The 16,671-nt window shown below is 52.0% G+C and overlaps 1 protein-coding gene across 1 annotated transcript in view; it reads left to right on the top strand.

Moving 5' to 3' along the window:
- Positions 1-5,136: 5,136 nt before the first annotated feature.
- FAM78A (family with sequence similarity 78 member A) overlaps positions 5,137-16,671 on the top strand; it is a 188,993-nt gene continuing 177,458 nt past the window's right edge. Inside the window, exon 1 of the mRNA XM_069237077.1 lies at positions 5,137-5,885. Coding sequence (XP_069093178.1) covers positions 5,437-5,885 — 449 coding nt within the window. The 5' untranslated portion in view covers positions 5,137-5,436. The remainder of the gene's footprint in view (positions 5,886-16,671) is intronic.

Here is a 16,671-nt window from a genome sequence, read left to right as displayed (position 1 = left end):
CTCTTGCCCCATTTCGCTCTGAGTTCAGGGCCATTAATCAGGGTGTGTCACGATTCACCCTTGGCTTACCGTCCGGATCAGAGGGGGATGGTGTGCAGCCTCGGTTCTTGCATGTCCTACTCTGACCGAGGTAGGGGCGACCCCTTCCGGTAGCCACGGTGCTGTTGACAATAATACGCCACCACAGTTGGTACCCTCCAGAAGGAGTCCCAGAGGAAAAAAAACCAAGGGGAAAAAAACTCCAACAGGAACTCCCTGGAACAGAAAGGAGGACACAAGAAATTAGCACTTAGAATCCTGGAAATACTGGAAAGCAGAGGGAAAAACAGGAACAACTGGAGTCCAAGCGAAGACCAACCGGAGCGTGACCACCACAGCAGAAGTGTTGCAACGCAATGAGAAGAAGAATTGATTCCCCTTATATACCCCTGGACACGAAGTGGTAGACAGGAAGAAGTAACACCACCATCTTGGATTGGGAAGGGGCTATAGCAACAGATAAGAACAGATACCATAGCAAAAAGGGAACAGATGCATGCAGGGAAAAAAGAGAGGTGAATGGTGTGCTGGGAAGGAGAAGGCATGGCTCCATTAGCCAGAAAGAGGAAGAAAAGAAAGCCCTGGAATGGGGCACCCAGTAAGTGTGGGAATCGAGGGGGGGCGCGGACACCCCAACAACAACACTCGCGCTGTGCGTGGCGAGGACTGACACCCAATCCTGGGCACCAGGCCTCACCGCGGCAAAGAGAACAGTTTGTGGCTGGAAAAAAGGGGCGTGGCGGGCCCCGCGGCCCCAAACACGGACCGCAGCCCCCACCGCGGCCCGATCCGGAGAGCAACAGTGTGTTCCACAAGTCTCCTTGATCAGCCAGATTATTTTCAATATCTGTATGGCTCTTTTGATCACACTCGATAAATCTAGTCTGGCAGGCAATGAGCAGTTGACCACGTTTCATGACTGCATGAAGAATATTATATTATCCATTGGCTTAGCTCTAACTCCCTTACGTTCAATGGGGATAAGACTGAGCTTTTATGCTCCTTGTCCAATAAGGTGTCAGTTGTGCTTCCTCCTAATTTCTGGCCAGTCCCATCTGAGGAGATCGTTTTCCTCGCAGACAAGGTTCGGAATTTGGGGGTTACTTTTGACACAACGCTCAGTATGGAGAGCCATGTGAACAAAACAGCGCACATTTGTTTTTTGCTTTTGAGAGCTCTGCGGAGGGTACTTCCGGTGATGCCCCCTCCGTTACAGCAGTGGTGGTACGCACATTACCCTCAGTCGGCCGGATTATTGCAATGCTCTTCTGTTGGGCGCTCCTGAATACCTGCTTCTCTGTTTGTCAAGAGTTCAAGTTGTGGCTGCCAAACTCGCATTGAACCGACCCCGAAGATCTTCCTCCTCTTTAACATTGAAGAATCTTCACTGTCTGCCGCTAAAACCGAATTGTCTTCAAATCAGTACATATTGTTTTTAAAGCCTTCAGGGGCCGGGCCCGGCTTCCTTACAAAAGAGATTAAGAATATACTGTACCAACAGGTGTCTTCGCGAATCCTCAGTCACTTTTGTGTGTGGCCAAGTTCAGGAAATCCAGACAAGGAGGTCGGACCTTTATGGTTGGAGCGGCCAGGCTTTGGAATCAACTCCCAGCTTCCGTAAAACCTTTAACCGACCTATTCGAGCTTAGAAAAGCCCTCATGGCCTGGCTTTTCCCTAAGTACTCCGAGCTTGTTTCTCGATACCGCTTGTCTGCATCTGCTAGCAGAAGTCTCATGTTTCTCCCCGTTAGTGGATAGCGCCGGCATACCAGTTGGTGGCAGAGCGCTTTGTAAATGCTATGAATAAATAAATACCGCCTCAAGGCGCCTCAGCTCGAAGTATTCACTATACAAGAGTAGCGCGACACTATACAACATGTCACGCGACAAAAATACATCAACCCAACATCCTGTAAACACTTAACACTCTTAGGGATGGAAGATAATTAAAACGTAAAACATAGATTGAAACTAAGTCGGGGACATGGATTATGTTAACGTTGTATACATTAAGAATTCGATCAGTGTTTTTTTCTCCACAACATGAGTTTATTTTATGGGGGTCGCGGCCGTTTTAACATAGAAAACATTTGCAAAATCAGCACCAAACTAACAAAATAAGCAGAAATAGCCATCCCCCCACCGCCCCTCTCCCACCCGACAATCAGTGTTTTGGCAGCAAGTTTAATGACATAAGTACAGCGCCCGATAAGGACCTGTTTCAGTGTTTGTTTTTAATTACTACTGGGCCTGAGATCCATTTAAAGCCCTAAGAAAAGCTGTACCTGTCCGTGCCTTGCAGCCTAGATCACACCGCCAGTACCCATTCCCGTGGAGCGGGCACGGCGGGCAGGTTAGGGCAGACTCTGACAGACTCCCGGAGGGCGCACCCAGCTGAAGGACTCTACAGGAGATGCCTCTGGTAGGTTCCATCAAAAGACACGGTCTACGAGACCGTCCCGACCAGTCTCCGGCAGAATGCACCCACCTAACAGAGTCCCCGAGAGCAGGCCCTCCAAGGCATAGGTGTCTTCTCTGAAAAGGCACGGCTGCTGCTGGGCTGCACAAGAGATTCGCCTTACAGACTCCTGCCAGCCACGCGCATCTCCCAGACTTCTGCTGATGCCCCCTCCCGACATACACAAACTGTCAGGCGCCTTCAGAACTATTCCGAAATACACGTGCCAGGCACGCCTGGAAGAGAAAACGTATATCGGTCACACCTCTGCTAAGCTGATAGTTCTCGCTGGTACTCATGACAGACTCCTACACAGGGGAGCCACCTGGCAGGCTCATGGAGGACATATACTCCGGACATACACCACCAGAGCAGACGCTCCTGACAGACTTCTACACAGCGAGCCATCTGGGAGGCTCCTATAGGGTTGATACTCCGGACAGACACCAACAGAGCAGACGCTCCTGACAAACTCATACCATGTAGCGCCATCTGGCACGCTCCTGTAGGATTGATACTCCGGACAGACACCACCAGAGCAGACGCTTCTGACAGACTCTAAACAGCGGAGCCATCTGGCAGGCTCTTGTAGGGTTGATACTCCGGACAGACACCAACAGAGCAGACGCTCCTGAACCATGTAGCGCCATCTGACAGGCTCCTGTAGGGATGATACTCCGGACAGACACCACCAGAGCAGACGCTGCTGAACCATGTAGCGCCATATGACACTCTCCTGTAGGGATGATACTCCGGACAGACACCAAGAAAGCGAACACTCCTGACAGACCCCTACACAGCGAAGCCATCTGACAGGCTCCTGTAGGGTTGATACTCCGGACAGACTCCAACAGGGCAGGCGCTCCTGGCAGATTCCTACCATGTAGAGCCATCTTGCATGCTCCTGTAGGGTTCATAGTCCGGACACACACCAACAGAGCAGACTCTCCTACACAGGAGAACCACCTCGCAGGCGCCTGAAATACACGTAGTTCGGACAGACACCAACAGAACAGACGCTCCTGACAGACTCCTACAGTGTAGAGCCATCTGGCACGCTCCTGTAGGGTTGATACTCCGGACAGACACCAACAGAGTAGACGCTCCTAACAGACTCTCCTGCACAGGGGAACCACCTCGCAAGCTCCTGGAAGACACGTAGTTCGGACAGACACGAACAGAACAGACGCTCCTGACAGACTCCTACCATGTAGAGCCATCTGGCAGCCCCCTGTAGGGTTAATACTCCGGACAGACACCAACAGAGTTGACACTCCTGACAGACTCCTACCAAATAGAGGCATCTGACAGGGTCCTGTAGGACAGATAATCAGGACAGACACCAACAGAGCGGACTTTCCTGACAGACTCCTACCAAGTAGAGGCATGGATCTCACACGCTCCTGTGAGAAGACACTTCTGACACCCTCCGGCACAGCAGACACTTCAGGCGGAAGTTCCAGGGGGTGAGGACGCCCCCCTCAGCTGGGCGCGGTCATGCCCCGGTCACCAGAGAGGGTTCTGTAAGGGGGGTCATCACACGCAGGGTCACCCACCACGCAGTACTCCTCCGTAGATGGACCCAGTTTGGGATGGTAGCGCCAAGCCCCGCCTCACGATCACTTGGTTTATGGCGGGGATACCCTCAGTAAGAAGTCCCCAACGCACCCCCTGTGTGCATGATCGTCCACCCCCGATGCCTCTGTACCCACTCATACCTGGATCCCCTGTCCTCCGCGTAAGCTTTTCCTTACCAGATCTCCTGTACAGGACTCCTGCTTCGGGAGGGATCCGCAGGACCCATTCTCCAACCCCGTCGCTGTAATAGATCCCCATACCCTGTCTAAATATCCTCCCGCTCTGTCTATGATTTGCCTTCCCAGATTCCTTGTGAGATCCTCGCAACCATACATCGTTTTTTAAAACGTGTTTTAATTAGGTACTCATACATCATAGGGATCGAGCGATCCACCTGGTAAGGGATTCCTTCCACGGTGTGTCGGGTGAGGGATCACCGCTGTTCCCCGTGTAAGGGATTCCCTGCCGCGCTCCATGCGCATGTCCCCGCACTTGTCAGGAGCCCACCGCCGCCCCTGCTCCCTTCACCGTGGAAAGTGCTCCCCGGCAGCGGGCACAGGTGACGGATTCCTGGCAGAGCCCCGTGCAGGGGTCCCTCTCTCCTCCCTCCCTGCCTCCCTGCCGGTGTTGATGTCAGTGCCCCGGTCATAGAGGCGCATATTGACGAGGCTGCTGGAAAGTGCTGAGCGGCGCTGAGCGCAGACACCCCGGGCAGGAGGGAAGCGAGCCGGCTCTGCGAGCACAGCCAGCCCCGGCCACCGAGGAAGCCACCAGCCCGGACCACCGTCGGACCTGGACCCCGTCCCCACTGAGCTACAAGCCAGCGGCACCCGTGCACCTTCAGCGCCTTCCATCGGCGCCCCGGGACCCGAAACACCCCGATCTTAGGTTGCAGCGCCGAGCCCCCCGCCCTCAACCGGCTGCCAGAGCTCCCCGGATCCCCAGGACCCGCGGGCACTGCACCCCGGCACCAGACCCTGCAGCAGCTGCTCAGCAGCACCGGCTCGCTGCGCTCCCGGCCACTGGACAGCGCCAGCGGCACCTAGCCGGTGTCACTGCAGGCAGCAGCACCCAACCTCTTTCACTGCAACCAGCAGCATCCAGCCTCGCTGTCACTGCAGCCAGCAGCACCCACCCTGTGTCACTGCAGCCAGCAGCACCCAGCCTCGCTGTCACTGCAGCCAGCAGCACCCACCCTGTGTCACTGCAGCCAGCCACAGCACCCATCGGGAACCCGGCAGATCATGCTATGATCGCTGGCGGGCTGCGCAGAGCCTGTTCGTCCCCCAAGCAGCAGAGGAGGGAGGCGAGTGGGGGCCCCCCAGATTCAGCCCCCCTGACATGGAGGAGCGCTTTCCTCTATGGCTCTGAACACGGACTCTAACGATGAGAACAGTTACATCCGGGAGGAGGTGTCGTCCCTGGCCGGTCTGGACGAGTGCGGCGAACAGCACGAGCGGCAGCAGCAGCACTACGGCCTGTCCATGCAGCACCGGCCCCCGGACTGCATGAACTTGCTGGAGATCGCGCTGGTGCTGAACACCATGGGCTGCCTGCAGAGCCTCGGCTGCAACAAGTCCAAGGTCTTCCGGGACAGCATCGTGGTGTCTGAACTGTCCGCCTCCATCGACGCCATCCCCACCAGCATCGACGAGTCCTCGGCCGTGGTGCTGCGCTACCGGACCCCCCACTTCCGGGCCTCGGCCCAGGTCTCCGTGCCCCCCGTGCCCGCCAAGGAGACCTGGATAGTGGGCTGGATCCAAGCCTGCAACCACATGGAGTTCTTCAACCATTACGGGGAGCAGGGCATGTGAGTACCGTCAGGGGGCGAGGGCTGTGCGGATGGGGTGGTACTGGGAGCAGGGCATGTGAATACAGTCAGGGTGCGAGAGCTGTGTGCATGGGTGGTACTGGGAGCAGGGCATGTGAGTACAGTCAGAGTGCGAGAGCTGTGTGCATGGGTGGTACTGGGAGCAGGGCATGTGAGTACAGTCAGGGTGCGAGAGCTGTGTGCATGGGTGGTACTGGGAGCAGGGCATGTGAGTACAGTCAGGGTGCGAGAGCTGTGTGCATGGGTGGTACTGGGAGCAGGGCATGTGAGTACTGTCATGGTTCAAGAGCTGTGTGCATGGGGTACTGGGAGCAGGGCATGTGAGTACCGTCAGGGGGCGAGGGCTGTGCGGATGGGGTGGTACTGGGAGCAGGGCATGTGAATACAGTCAGGGTGCGAGAGCTGTGTGCATGGGTGGTACTGGGAGCAGGGCATGTGAATACAGTCAGGGTGCGAGAGCTGTGTGCATGGAGTACAGGGAGCAGGGCATGTGAGTACAGTCAGGGTGCGAGAGCTGTGTGCATGGGTGGTACTGGGAGCAGGGCATATGAGTACTGTCAGGGTTCGAGAGCTGTGTGCATGGGGTACAGGGAGCCGGGCATGTGAGTACTGTCATGGTTCAAGAGCTGTGTGCATGGGGTATGGGGAGCAGGGCATGTGAGTACCGTCAGGGGGCGAGGGCTGTGCGGATAGGGTGGTACTGGGAGCAGGGCATGCGAATACAGTCAGGGTGCGAGAGCTGTGTGCATGGGTGGTACTGGGAGCAGGGCATATGAGTACTGTCAGGGTTCGAGAGCTGTGTGCATGGGGTACAGGGAGCCGGGTATGTGACTACTGTCATGGTTCAAGAGCTGTGTGCATGGGGTATGGGGAGCAGGGCATGTGAGTACCGTCAGGGGGCGAGAGCTGAGTGCATGGGGTATGGGTAGCAAGACATGTGAGTACTGTCAGTGTGCGAGGGCCGTGTGCATGGGGTACGGGGAGCAGGGCATGTGAGTACCGTCAGGGGACGAGAGCTGTGTGCATGGGGTACGGGTAGCAAGACATGTGAGTACTGTCAGTGTGCGAGAGCTGTGTGCACGGAGTACGAGGAGCAGGGCATGTAAGTACAGTCAGGGTGCGAGAGCTGTGTGCAAGGGGTGGTACTGTGAGCAGGGCATATCAGTACTGGTGGGGTTCGAGAGCTGTGTGCATGGAGTACAGGGAGCAGGGCATGTGAGTACTGTCCTGGTTCGAGAGCTGTGTGCATGGGGTGCGGCGAGCAGGGCATGTGAGTACTGTCAGAGGGTGAGAGCTGTGTGTATGGAGTGGTACGGAGAGCAGGGCATGTGAGTACTGTCAGAGGGTGAGAGCTGTGTGTATGGGGTGGTACGGGGAGCAGGGCATGTGAGAACTTTCAGGGGGCGAGGGCTGTGTGCCTGGGGTGGTAGTGGGAGGAGGGCATGTGAGTACTGTCAGGGTACGAGAGCTGTGTGCATGTAGTACAGGGACTGCAGCACGTGCGAGGTGTGAGAACTCGTGCCGCATATGTAGTGTGAATGCTGCAGTACTGCAGTGTGTACGTGGGTGGTGCGTACTAGGGGATGTGAGTACCATGGCACGTACAATTAGACACGAGTATTACTGCCTGTACTTTCGGTGAGGATTTCTACACGATCTGCCAGAGGGGATCTGAATTGCTGCACGTGCTTTGCATGGGCATCGTGGGACGGGGGTCGGTAAGGGGTTGTGAGCATCGTTGCTTGTGGTTTCTCTGAGGAGGGACGTACCGCTGCAAGCCCATGTGGGTGTGAGTATTGCCGCATGTGCGTTTATGGAGGGACACGGGAGTCCTGCTGCATGTGCTGGAGGAGAGGACTGCAGCAGACCGGCTGTGAGCACTGCTGCATGTCCAGTGGGAGCACGTGCTTTAGTAGCGGGTGGCGAGTACTCCTGCAAGCGCCTTGATGTGGATATTACAGTTTATTCGCGCTTTGGGAGGCGAGGTATTGCTGCCTGTGTTTTTATATGGAAATGTGTAAATCCACCTTAATATGGGATGAGGGGGTGCTGCAGGTTCTCTGGTATGTCGCTGCTTGGGGGCAGTGGAGAGAGTTCATGCTACATGTGCGTTGGTACACAGGATGTCTTGTGGGATGCTTACTGTCCGAAGGTCACTTATTGGCGCCCAGGGAGAGGACAGAACGTGATGTGCCACGGCCCGTTTTCCTACCCTCCTCCTATCCCCTATTATGGCCCATCTCACACTCCTCTGCCTTCTACTATGACCCTTCTGTGGTGGGCCCCCCTCATCTCCGAAACTGCCCCCATAAACGAGGTTCTGTGCATAGCAAGACTTTGGGAATGAGCAGTATGTCGGTAATGGTTTTTAACTTTAGTACCATTATTTCCGAGAGCAGTGAGATTTTGGGGTACTGAACTTAGACCCCCCTTCTTGGTTACAGGAGGCAGGTAGACTAACAGCGGTCTCGGTAGTGCTTCCTTGCCAAGGCCTCTGCCCATTTCGACTGCTTAAGTCACGAGAAAGCTATTGATTAGAGGGTCATGAGGCCATCAAGAAGGCGACATAACTCCAAGCCACCTCAGCAATAGGTGAAATTGTGTCAGCGCCTCCTAGGCCTCAGAGCTGATGGCCCAAATCAGAGGGTCCACTGGGGAGGGAAGTCAAAAAATACAAGATGATTTTGGAATTTAGGCTCGAGGTCTGGATGTGTATGAGTAGGGGGGCATTATATTACCCACTTCAGTTGCTCTCACACTTCTGTGCCAAAGGCATTTTCAAAGTCTTGCTGCTAGTTCAGACTTGTCCTTTCATTGCTTTGTTTTTTTATCATTGCTATTGACAAAATTGTACTGTACTTTTAATACATTTCTAAAACAAGCAAACACAAATCCCAAGGAGCTAACCAAGGAAGTGAGTGCTGTCTTTAACGACCTGAGTCTGGCAGTACCAAATGTTCGCGAGCTTTCAGTGGGGGCCTTGGTCAGCATAGGCGACAATGTTCTCTTGGGCAGATCAGAAAAGCGTGACAGAATCACTGGTAATGGTGCACTGTTGGTTTTGATGGTTCAACCCAGGAATTTAGGAAACTGACCTGTTAAACATTTGCTTATTCGGCAGAAGCAGTTGATGCATTTACGGGAGCGCAGGGCCAGTTCTCCAGGGTCTTTGGACTCAAGAAAAAGGCACTAGTGGTCCCTGGCTCTCTTGGAATCGCGATAAGTGTCCCAAGAGCACAAATGCTTATCTGATAACGTTCACCAAGTTGTACATTCCAGTCTTTTCGACACACGAGAAGTGGGGAAACAACCACATAACATGTGCCTCTACCTTCTCTAACTTACCCAGCAAAATACAAGAGCTTATAAGAGGACGGGGGAACGTTTTACAATACATAGACAATCAGTTAGAACCACCACTATTTGCCTTTAAAAAGGATCCCGATATGCAGAATAAACTGGTGCACCAACAACCATGCACGAAAAGGGCCCCAATATGGAGAATAAACTGGTACACTAACAACCATGCACAAACTGCAAAGATAAACAAACCACTCTGGGTCATAGTGCAGTTATGGACATGTCCCCAGCAAAGAAATCAGGTTTTCAACCCTGTTGGTGGTGTGAAGACCAGATGTCCATCACTGACCCACGTGACAACTGCCTGTGGTGTCTGGGTTCTAGATCCTGCCAGTGGTGTGAAGACAAGATGTCCATCACCTGCCACGTGCCAACTGCCTGTGGTGTCTGGGTTCTAGATCCTGCAGGTGGTGTGAAGACCATATGTCCATCACTGACCCACGTGACAACTGCCTGTGGTGTCTTGGTTCTAGACCCTGCCGGTGGTGTGAAGACCATATGTCCATCACTGACCCACGTGACAACTGCCTGTGGTGTCTGTGTTCTAGGCCTTGCTGGTGGTGTGAAGACCAGATGTTTATCAGTGACCCATGTGACGACGCTCTGTGGTGTCTGGGTTCTAGACCGTGCCGGTGGTGTGAAGACCAGATGTCCATCACTGACCCACGAGACGACTGCCTGTGGTGTCTGAGTTCTAGGCGCAAAGCAGCATTATATGACTTGTTCTATCACATAAATCCAAACACAGTTAAGCAGAGGGAGGTGAATCTGAATGTCCTATGCCCGAATTGACTGATGTACTAGGCAACGGTAGGGATTCAGCTCCAGTTACCCTTCACATTCAAATCTGTCATCAAAGTCCTCTAGGGAGAAGAAAAGGACACAAAAAGAAGTACCAGAGGCATTCCCCCCTCTTCCTGGGGGCAGTCCAGCTTGATAGGCAAGTGTCCACTTTCACCTTCTTCAGCTCTTTCCTCCCTGGAGCTGGAATTAATGGGGATTGTGCCTGCTGAGGAAGCTCCTCCAGCGCCATCAATACCCACACCAGCCCGGGTGCTGTTGCCTCCAACAGTTTGAGACAGACATTGATCTCTTTCTTTCACAGGGTCCTCAAAACAAGACAAGTAGGAAGAGATGCCATTTGACTCCTCTTCCTACTTGTGAGTCAAGGGATTTGCTGATTCTACAGGATGAAAGCAGACTCGAGACATCACTTGATATAGACATAGAACCATCTCTGGATCCTTCCCCAGTGGAAATGACATTATTTCATGCAGTCCTCAAGAAAGCCACAGAGGCGGCTGCCTTTTCCCTCAAGTGAACTAAGGCCAGACATTGTGTCTAAAGTCCTCCGATCATCCACAACTTTAATGGAACCATTGCTCTCATTTAATGAGCCATAAAAGAGGGCTTGGCAAAACTGTGACTGCTCCTTCGGTCAGCCGCATAGTGGTGAGATGCTAGACTGTCTTCGGGGGATCCAGCTTTTCTCTCAGTGCATCCTTCCCTAGAGAGTTGGTTGCACATGATTCTTCCACCACCAGGTGAAACCCAGGATGCTTCCCTACCCTACCACCGTACAGGTATTCAAAGAATTTGAAAGGGGTAGGAAAAACGTTTTTTATGCTAGAATCTTATCATTGTGCTCCCGGAAAAGTTTCATGTCTACTGGAACCTCACACTGATGCTCTATGGGATAGGAGGTCTATGGTCCTGGCCAATATATGTGGCACCTTTACAGTTAGTTTGTGGAGGTCATCTGTAGTGGTTAGGACGCCTCCAAGTGGCAGGTCTGGACACAAGAGACTCTGTGGACAGAGCTATGGTGTCATCAGTGGCACTACAAAGTCATACCTGGTTAGGCTTCACTGGATTTTCTGGTGATGTGAAGAAGACTGTAATGGACATGCCATTTAACAGGGACTGCCTCTTAGGAGACAAGGTGGGTGGAGCACTAGAACGATTTAAGGCGAAAAGAAAGACAGCTAGGACTCTGCCAAAGACTGTTTTCCCCTTCAAAAGTTCGAGGGGGTTCCCAAACGGTTTCTAAAGCAGGAAACTCCAACCTGTCCAGACTTCCCAGCAACAACAAAACCATTTTGTGTAGCAAGGCAAAGGCACAGGAAGGGTCTGCAAACCCAGTCTTCCTCCTCCTCCTCTTCCTCCCCAGGACCTCCAGGAAAGTGACTATATTTGTCCTGGAAGGAACATATGCTACTGTTGGGAGGGTGGGTATTGTTTCTACAAGATTGGAGGGCCATAAGTCTAGATCGTTGGTCTTACAAATTGTGGAAACCCTACCTTTTCAGCAGAAACTCCTACATCCCTGAACAAGCCGTTCAGTCAGACGACCACCAGTGGATACTGCAGCAGTAGATGACAGTCCTGCTACAGAAGGGAGCAGTGGAGTTAGTGTCAAAGCATGACGTTGGGAATGGGTGCTACTCTCAACACTTCCTTATTCTTAAGAAGGATGTAGATCTTCATCTGATTCTATATCTCAGGTTCCTGGCTCTAACCCTTTTGACGCAGGACACAAAAGACTGGAATACTGGATGGTGCTTCTCAACTAGCAGGATGCACCTACCTATGCTGCAGGCCCACAAGAGTTACCTGCATTTCTGGGTAGGGTCCTTGACTACCAGTTCATGTCCTTTATGTTTGGGTTGACATTGGCACCAGAAGTCTCCACGAAGGTGATGTCAGTGCTCACAGACCATTTCAGAAGGATATGAATCTCAGAATTCCCATGCAGACTAGCTCACTGCAGATTATATCTCATCACCTGCAGGTAACTGCATCCTTGCTGTTCTAGTGTCTTCTATTCATAGGGGCGTTATTGGATACATTTCTCAGAGCCTTCCATCCTCGACAGAGGATCTGGATCATTCAGGATATTATTATGATGTTTCTGATTGGGCTCGGATCCCAGTTCTGACATTCTTTTGGCTGCTAAGTCTGTTGGCTTCTTGCAACTTCGTGATCACACACACACACACATTGGCAAACAAGGACCCTCCAGTGGTTTCTGTGTCAGTAGTTGTTCCAACACTGTTAGACCTGACAGCCTTAGGGTAGTCACCCCTAACTTTTTGCCTGCCTCCCCCCTCTTTTTGGATACTGTTTTTGCTGGTTTTTAGACTCTGCGCACTTTACCACTGCTAACCAGTGATAAAGTGTATATGCTCTCTCTCTGTAAACATGGTAACTTTGGATCATACCTGATTGAACTATTTAATCTACTTATAAGTCCCCAGTCATGTGCACTCCAGGTGCCTAGGGCATATAGATTAAATGCTACTAGTGGACCTGCAGCACGGATTGTGCCACCCACTTAAGTAGCCCCTTTTCCTTGTCTCAGGCCTACCATTGCTAGGCCTGTGTGTGCAGTTTCACTGCCACCTCGACTTGGCATTTAAAAGTACTTGCCAAGCCTAGAACTCCCCTTTTTCTGCATATAAGTCACCCTTAATGTGTGCCCTGGGTATCCCCTAGAGCAGGGTGCTGTGTAGGTAAAAGACAGGACATGTACCTGTGTAGTTATATGTCCTGGTAGTGTAAAACTCCTAAATTCGTTTTTGCACTACTGGGAGACCTGCTCCCTTCATAGGCTAACATTGGGGCTGCCCTCATACACTGTTGAAGTGGCAGCTGCTGATCTGAAAGGAGCAGGGAGGTCATATTTAGTATGGCCAGAATGGTAATACAAAATCCTACTGACTGGTGAAGTCGGATTTAATATTACTATTCTAGAAATGCCACTTTTAGAAAGTGAGCATTTCTTTGCACTTAAATCCTTCTGTGCCTTACAATCCACGTCTGGCTAGGTTTAGTTGACAGCTCCTTGTGCATTCACTCAGACACACCCCAAACACAGGGTACTCAGCCTCACTTGCATACATCTGCATTTTGAATGGGTCTTCCTGGGCTGGGAGGGTGGAGGGCCTGCCCTCACACAAAGGACTGCCACACCCCCTACTGGGACCCTGGCAGACAGGATTGAACTGAAAGGGGACCTGGTGCACTTCTTAGCCACTCTTTGAAGTCTCCCCCACTTCAAAGGCACATTTGGGTATAAAACAGGGCCTCTGCCCTACCTCATCAGACACTTGCTGGAGAAGAAACCGGAACCAGAAACTACATCCTGCCAAGAAGAACTGCCTGGCTGCTCAAAGGACTCACCTGTCTGCTTTCTACAAAGGACTGCTGTCTTGCTGTTGCCCTGCTGCCTTGCTGAACTCTTGTCTGGCTGTGAAAGTGCTCTCCAAGGGCTTGGATAGAGCTTGCCTCCTGTTCCTTGAAGTCTCAGGACCAAAAAGACTTCTTCCTTTCACTGGGACGCTCCGTGCGCCGAAAATTTCGACGCACAGCTTGTTTTGCGGCGAGAAAAACGCCGCACACCGACGCTGATCGACGCGACGCCCTCGGGACGATCGAGACTTCGACGCACAACCTCGCAAGGACAAAGCCGCTCGACTTTCCAGGAGAAATCGATGCGACGCCCACCGTGAGTGCGAAACTTTGACGCACGGCCTCGCAAGGACAACGCCGCCCGACTTCCAAGGAGAAATCGACGCGACGCCTGCCGTGAGACCAAACTTTCGACGCACGGCCTCGCAAGGACAACGCCGCCCGACTTCCAAGGAGAAATCGACGCGACGCCTACCGTGAGATCGAAACTTCGACGCGCAGCCCCGCAGAACGACGCGCAGTCGGAAAACAAGCAGGAGAATCCACGCACAGACCCGGGACATCTGGTAATCCCCGCGATCCACAAAAAGAGACTGTCTGCGCGCCGGAAAACGACGCCCGACTTCCCCGCGTGGAAAAGAACGACGCAAGTCTGTGTGTGCTGAGGAGAAATCGACGCACACACCCCTTTTTCCACGCATCTCTTCTCCTGTGGCCCTCTGAGGAGATTTTCCACCAGAAACCAGGTACTTTGTGCTTGAAAGACACTGTATTGCATTCTAAAGACTTAAGACACTTTATATCACTTCCCTGTGGTATTTCTACAATTTTCCATTGCAACTTTATTCTTTTTGACCTACAATTACCCTGATAAATATTATATATTTTTCTAAACACTGTGTGGTGTATTTTTGTGGTGCTATATGGTGGTATTGTATGATTTATTGCACAAATACTTTACACATTGCCTTCTAAGTTAAGCCTGACTGCTCGTGCCAAGCTACCAGAGGGTGAGCACAGGATAATCTTGGATAGTGTGTGACTTACCCTGACTAGAGTGAGGGCTTTTGCTTGGACAGGAGGTAACCTGACTGCCAACCAAAAACCCCATTTCTAACATTGGTGATCAGCGGTGAGGATAGGACTGGTATTTGTGCAGTGACATACAGTAGCTAAGTATTTCACTACCTACCCACAGTTGAAGGTCAACTTGGTTTTTATCTCTTTTTGAAAATCCGTTTTTTCCTGACAATTTTCAAAAACTAAATCCTCACTCAACATGTCTCTGACTGGGTCTCAGACAGGGGACTTTGACCTAGTCCAGTTGGATACATACACGGTCAAACAACTAAGAGGATTCTGCAGGGCATTAAGGGTACCCACCCAAGGGGCCTCCAGAAAGGAGGACTTTCAAGTGGCGCTGAGGGCCTGGGCAGAAGCCCATTTAGAGGATGATGAGGAAGAGGAGCCAGAAAATGGCCCCTCAGAAGGATTTTCACTATCTATGGATGGTGTTACCACTGCAATTTTGCACCCTTCCAGACCAGGGAGCAGTGTCTCCATGCAAAGCCTGACCGCAGAGGAAAGGAGAGAGGAAAGGGAGTTCCAATTGCAAATGGCAAAACTGAAAATTGAGGCACAACAGGAGGAGAGGAGGGCAGAAAGAGAAGCCAAACAAGCTGAGGCTGAAAGAACAGCCAAACAGATTCAAGCAGAAGCTGAAAGGGCAGCCAAACAAGCAGAAGCTGAAAGAGCAGCCAAACAAGTGGAAGCTGAAAGAGCGTTGGCTGAAAAGAAACTATTGTTGGCTCATGAACTGAGTCTCAAGGAGCTGGAGATCAAGGCAAGACAGTCTGAATCCAGCAATAATGGTGGCAGCATACAGACAGGACCTGCTGGAGAAAAGAAGGTTCGTATACCCAAAAATGTGGTGCCCAGTTTTGTGGTGGGAGATGACATAGATAAATGGTTAGCTGCTTATGAAGTTGCACTAAGGGCTCATGAGGTTCCTGAAGGGCAATGGGGGGTAGCTATGTGGGGTTATGTGCCGCCATTGGGGAGGGACACACTTCTCACATTGGATCCACCGGATCAAAACACATACCCACTCCAGAAAGCCACTTTACTTGCCAAGTTTGGGCTGACCCCTGAGGGATACCGTCAGAGGTTCAGGGACAGCACCAAACAAACCACACAAACATGGGTAGATTTCTTTGATTTCTCTAGTAAGGCACTGAATGGATGGGTGCGGGGCAACAAAGTAGCAGATTATAAAGGTTTATATGACTTGATCCTGAGAGAGCATATGCTTAATGTTACTTATACCGATTTGCGCCAGCACCTAGTGGATAGTAAGCTGACTGATCCCAGGAAGCTTGCTGAGGAGGCGGACCTCTGGGTTAGCACCAGAGTGTCCAAAAAGGTACCTGGGGGGGACTCCCACAAAGGTGGTCAGGGTTCCCAACAGAAGAAAGAGGGGGGAGATAATCTTACAGATAAGGAACTCTCTAAAGGCCCCCAAAAGAATTCCCAGGGAGGGGGTGGCAACCCTTCCTTTTCCAAATTTGGGAAGAAGCCAGGGACATTTGACAGGTCAGGAAAATCTAGCCCCAAATGCATGGAGTGTTACCAATATGGTCACTACAAAGGCGATCCACAGTGCCCCAAGAGGGCACCGTCCACTACCGGACAGGCACCTGGGTTGACTAGTGTAGCACTCGGGGGGAGATGGACCCCACTAGCTTTGGGGAGCAGGTAGAGATTTCCCTAGTGTCCCTGGGAGAAGGAGAAATGATGTCCAAGGTCCACATGCCTAAAAATACTTCCAAGTACCGGCAGTGGGTCCTCATTGATGGGCAGAAGGTGGAGGCTCTGCGTGACACAGGAGCCAGTATGACTACTATCAAGAGTCAGCTGGTGTCCACAGAGCAGATAATCCCTAATACATTCCACCAGGTCATAGTCGCTGACAATCGCGAGAGTCACCTACCGGTGGCTCGGGTTCCCTTTGAGTGGGGGGGGGTCTCTGGTACTCTGAAAGTAGCTGTGAGTCCTGCCATGCCTGTAGATTGTCTGTTAGGCAATGATCTAGAGCATACTGCTTGGAAAGAAGTAGAGCTCAGATCTCACCTGGAGATGTTAGGGTTACCTGAGTGGGTCTGCATGACCACCCGGTCCATGGCTGACCGAGAGGGAAGTCAAGGGCAACTGGAGC

Source organism: Pleurodeles waltl, chromosome 6, assembly GCF_031143425.1.
Source record: "Pleurodeles waltl isolate 20211129_DDA chromosome 6, aPleWal1.hap1.20221129, whole genome shotgun sequence".
NCBI lineage: Eukaryota > Metazoa > Chordata > Amphibia > Caudata > Salamandridae > Pleurodeles > Pleurodeles waltl.
This window is presented reverse-complemented; position numbering and strand designations above follow the sequence as displayed.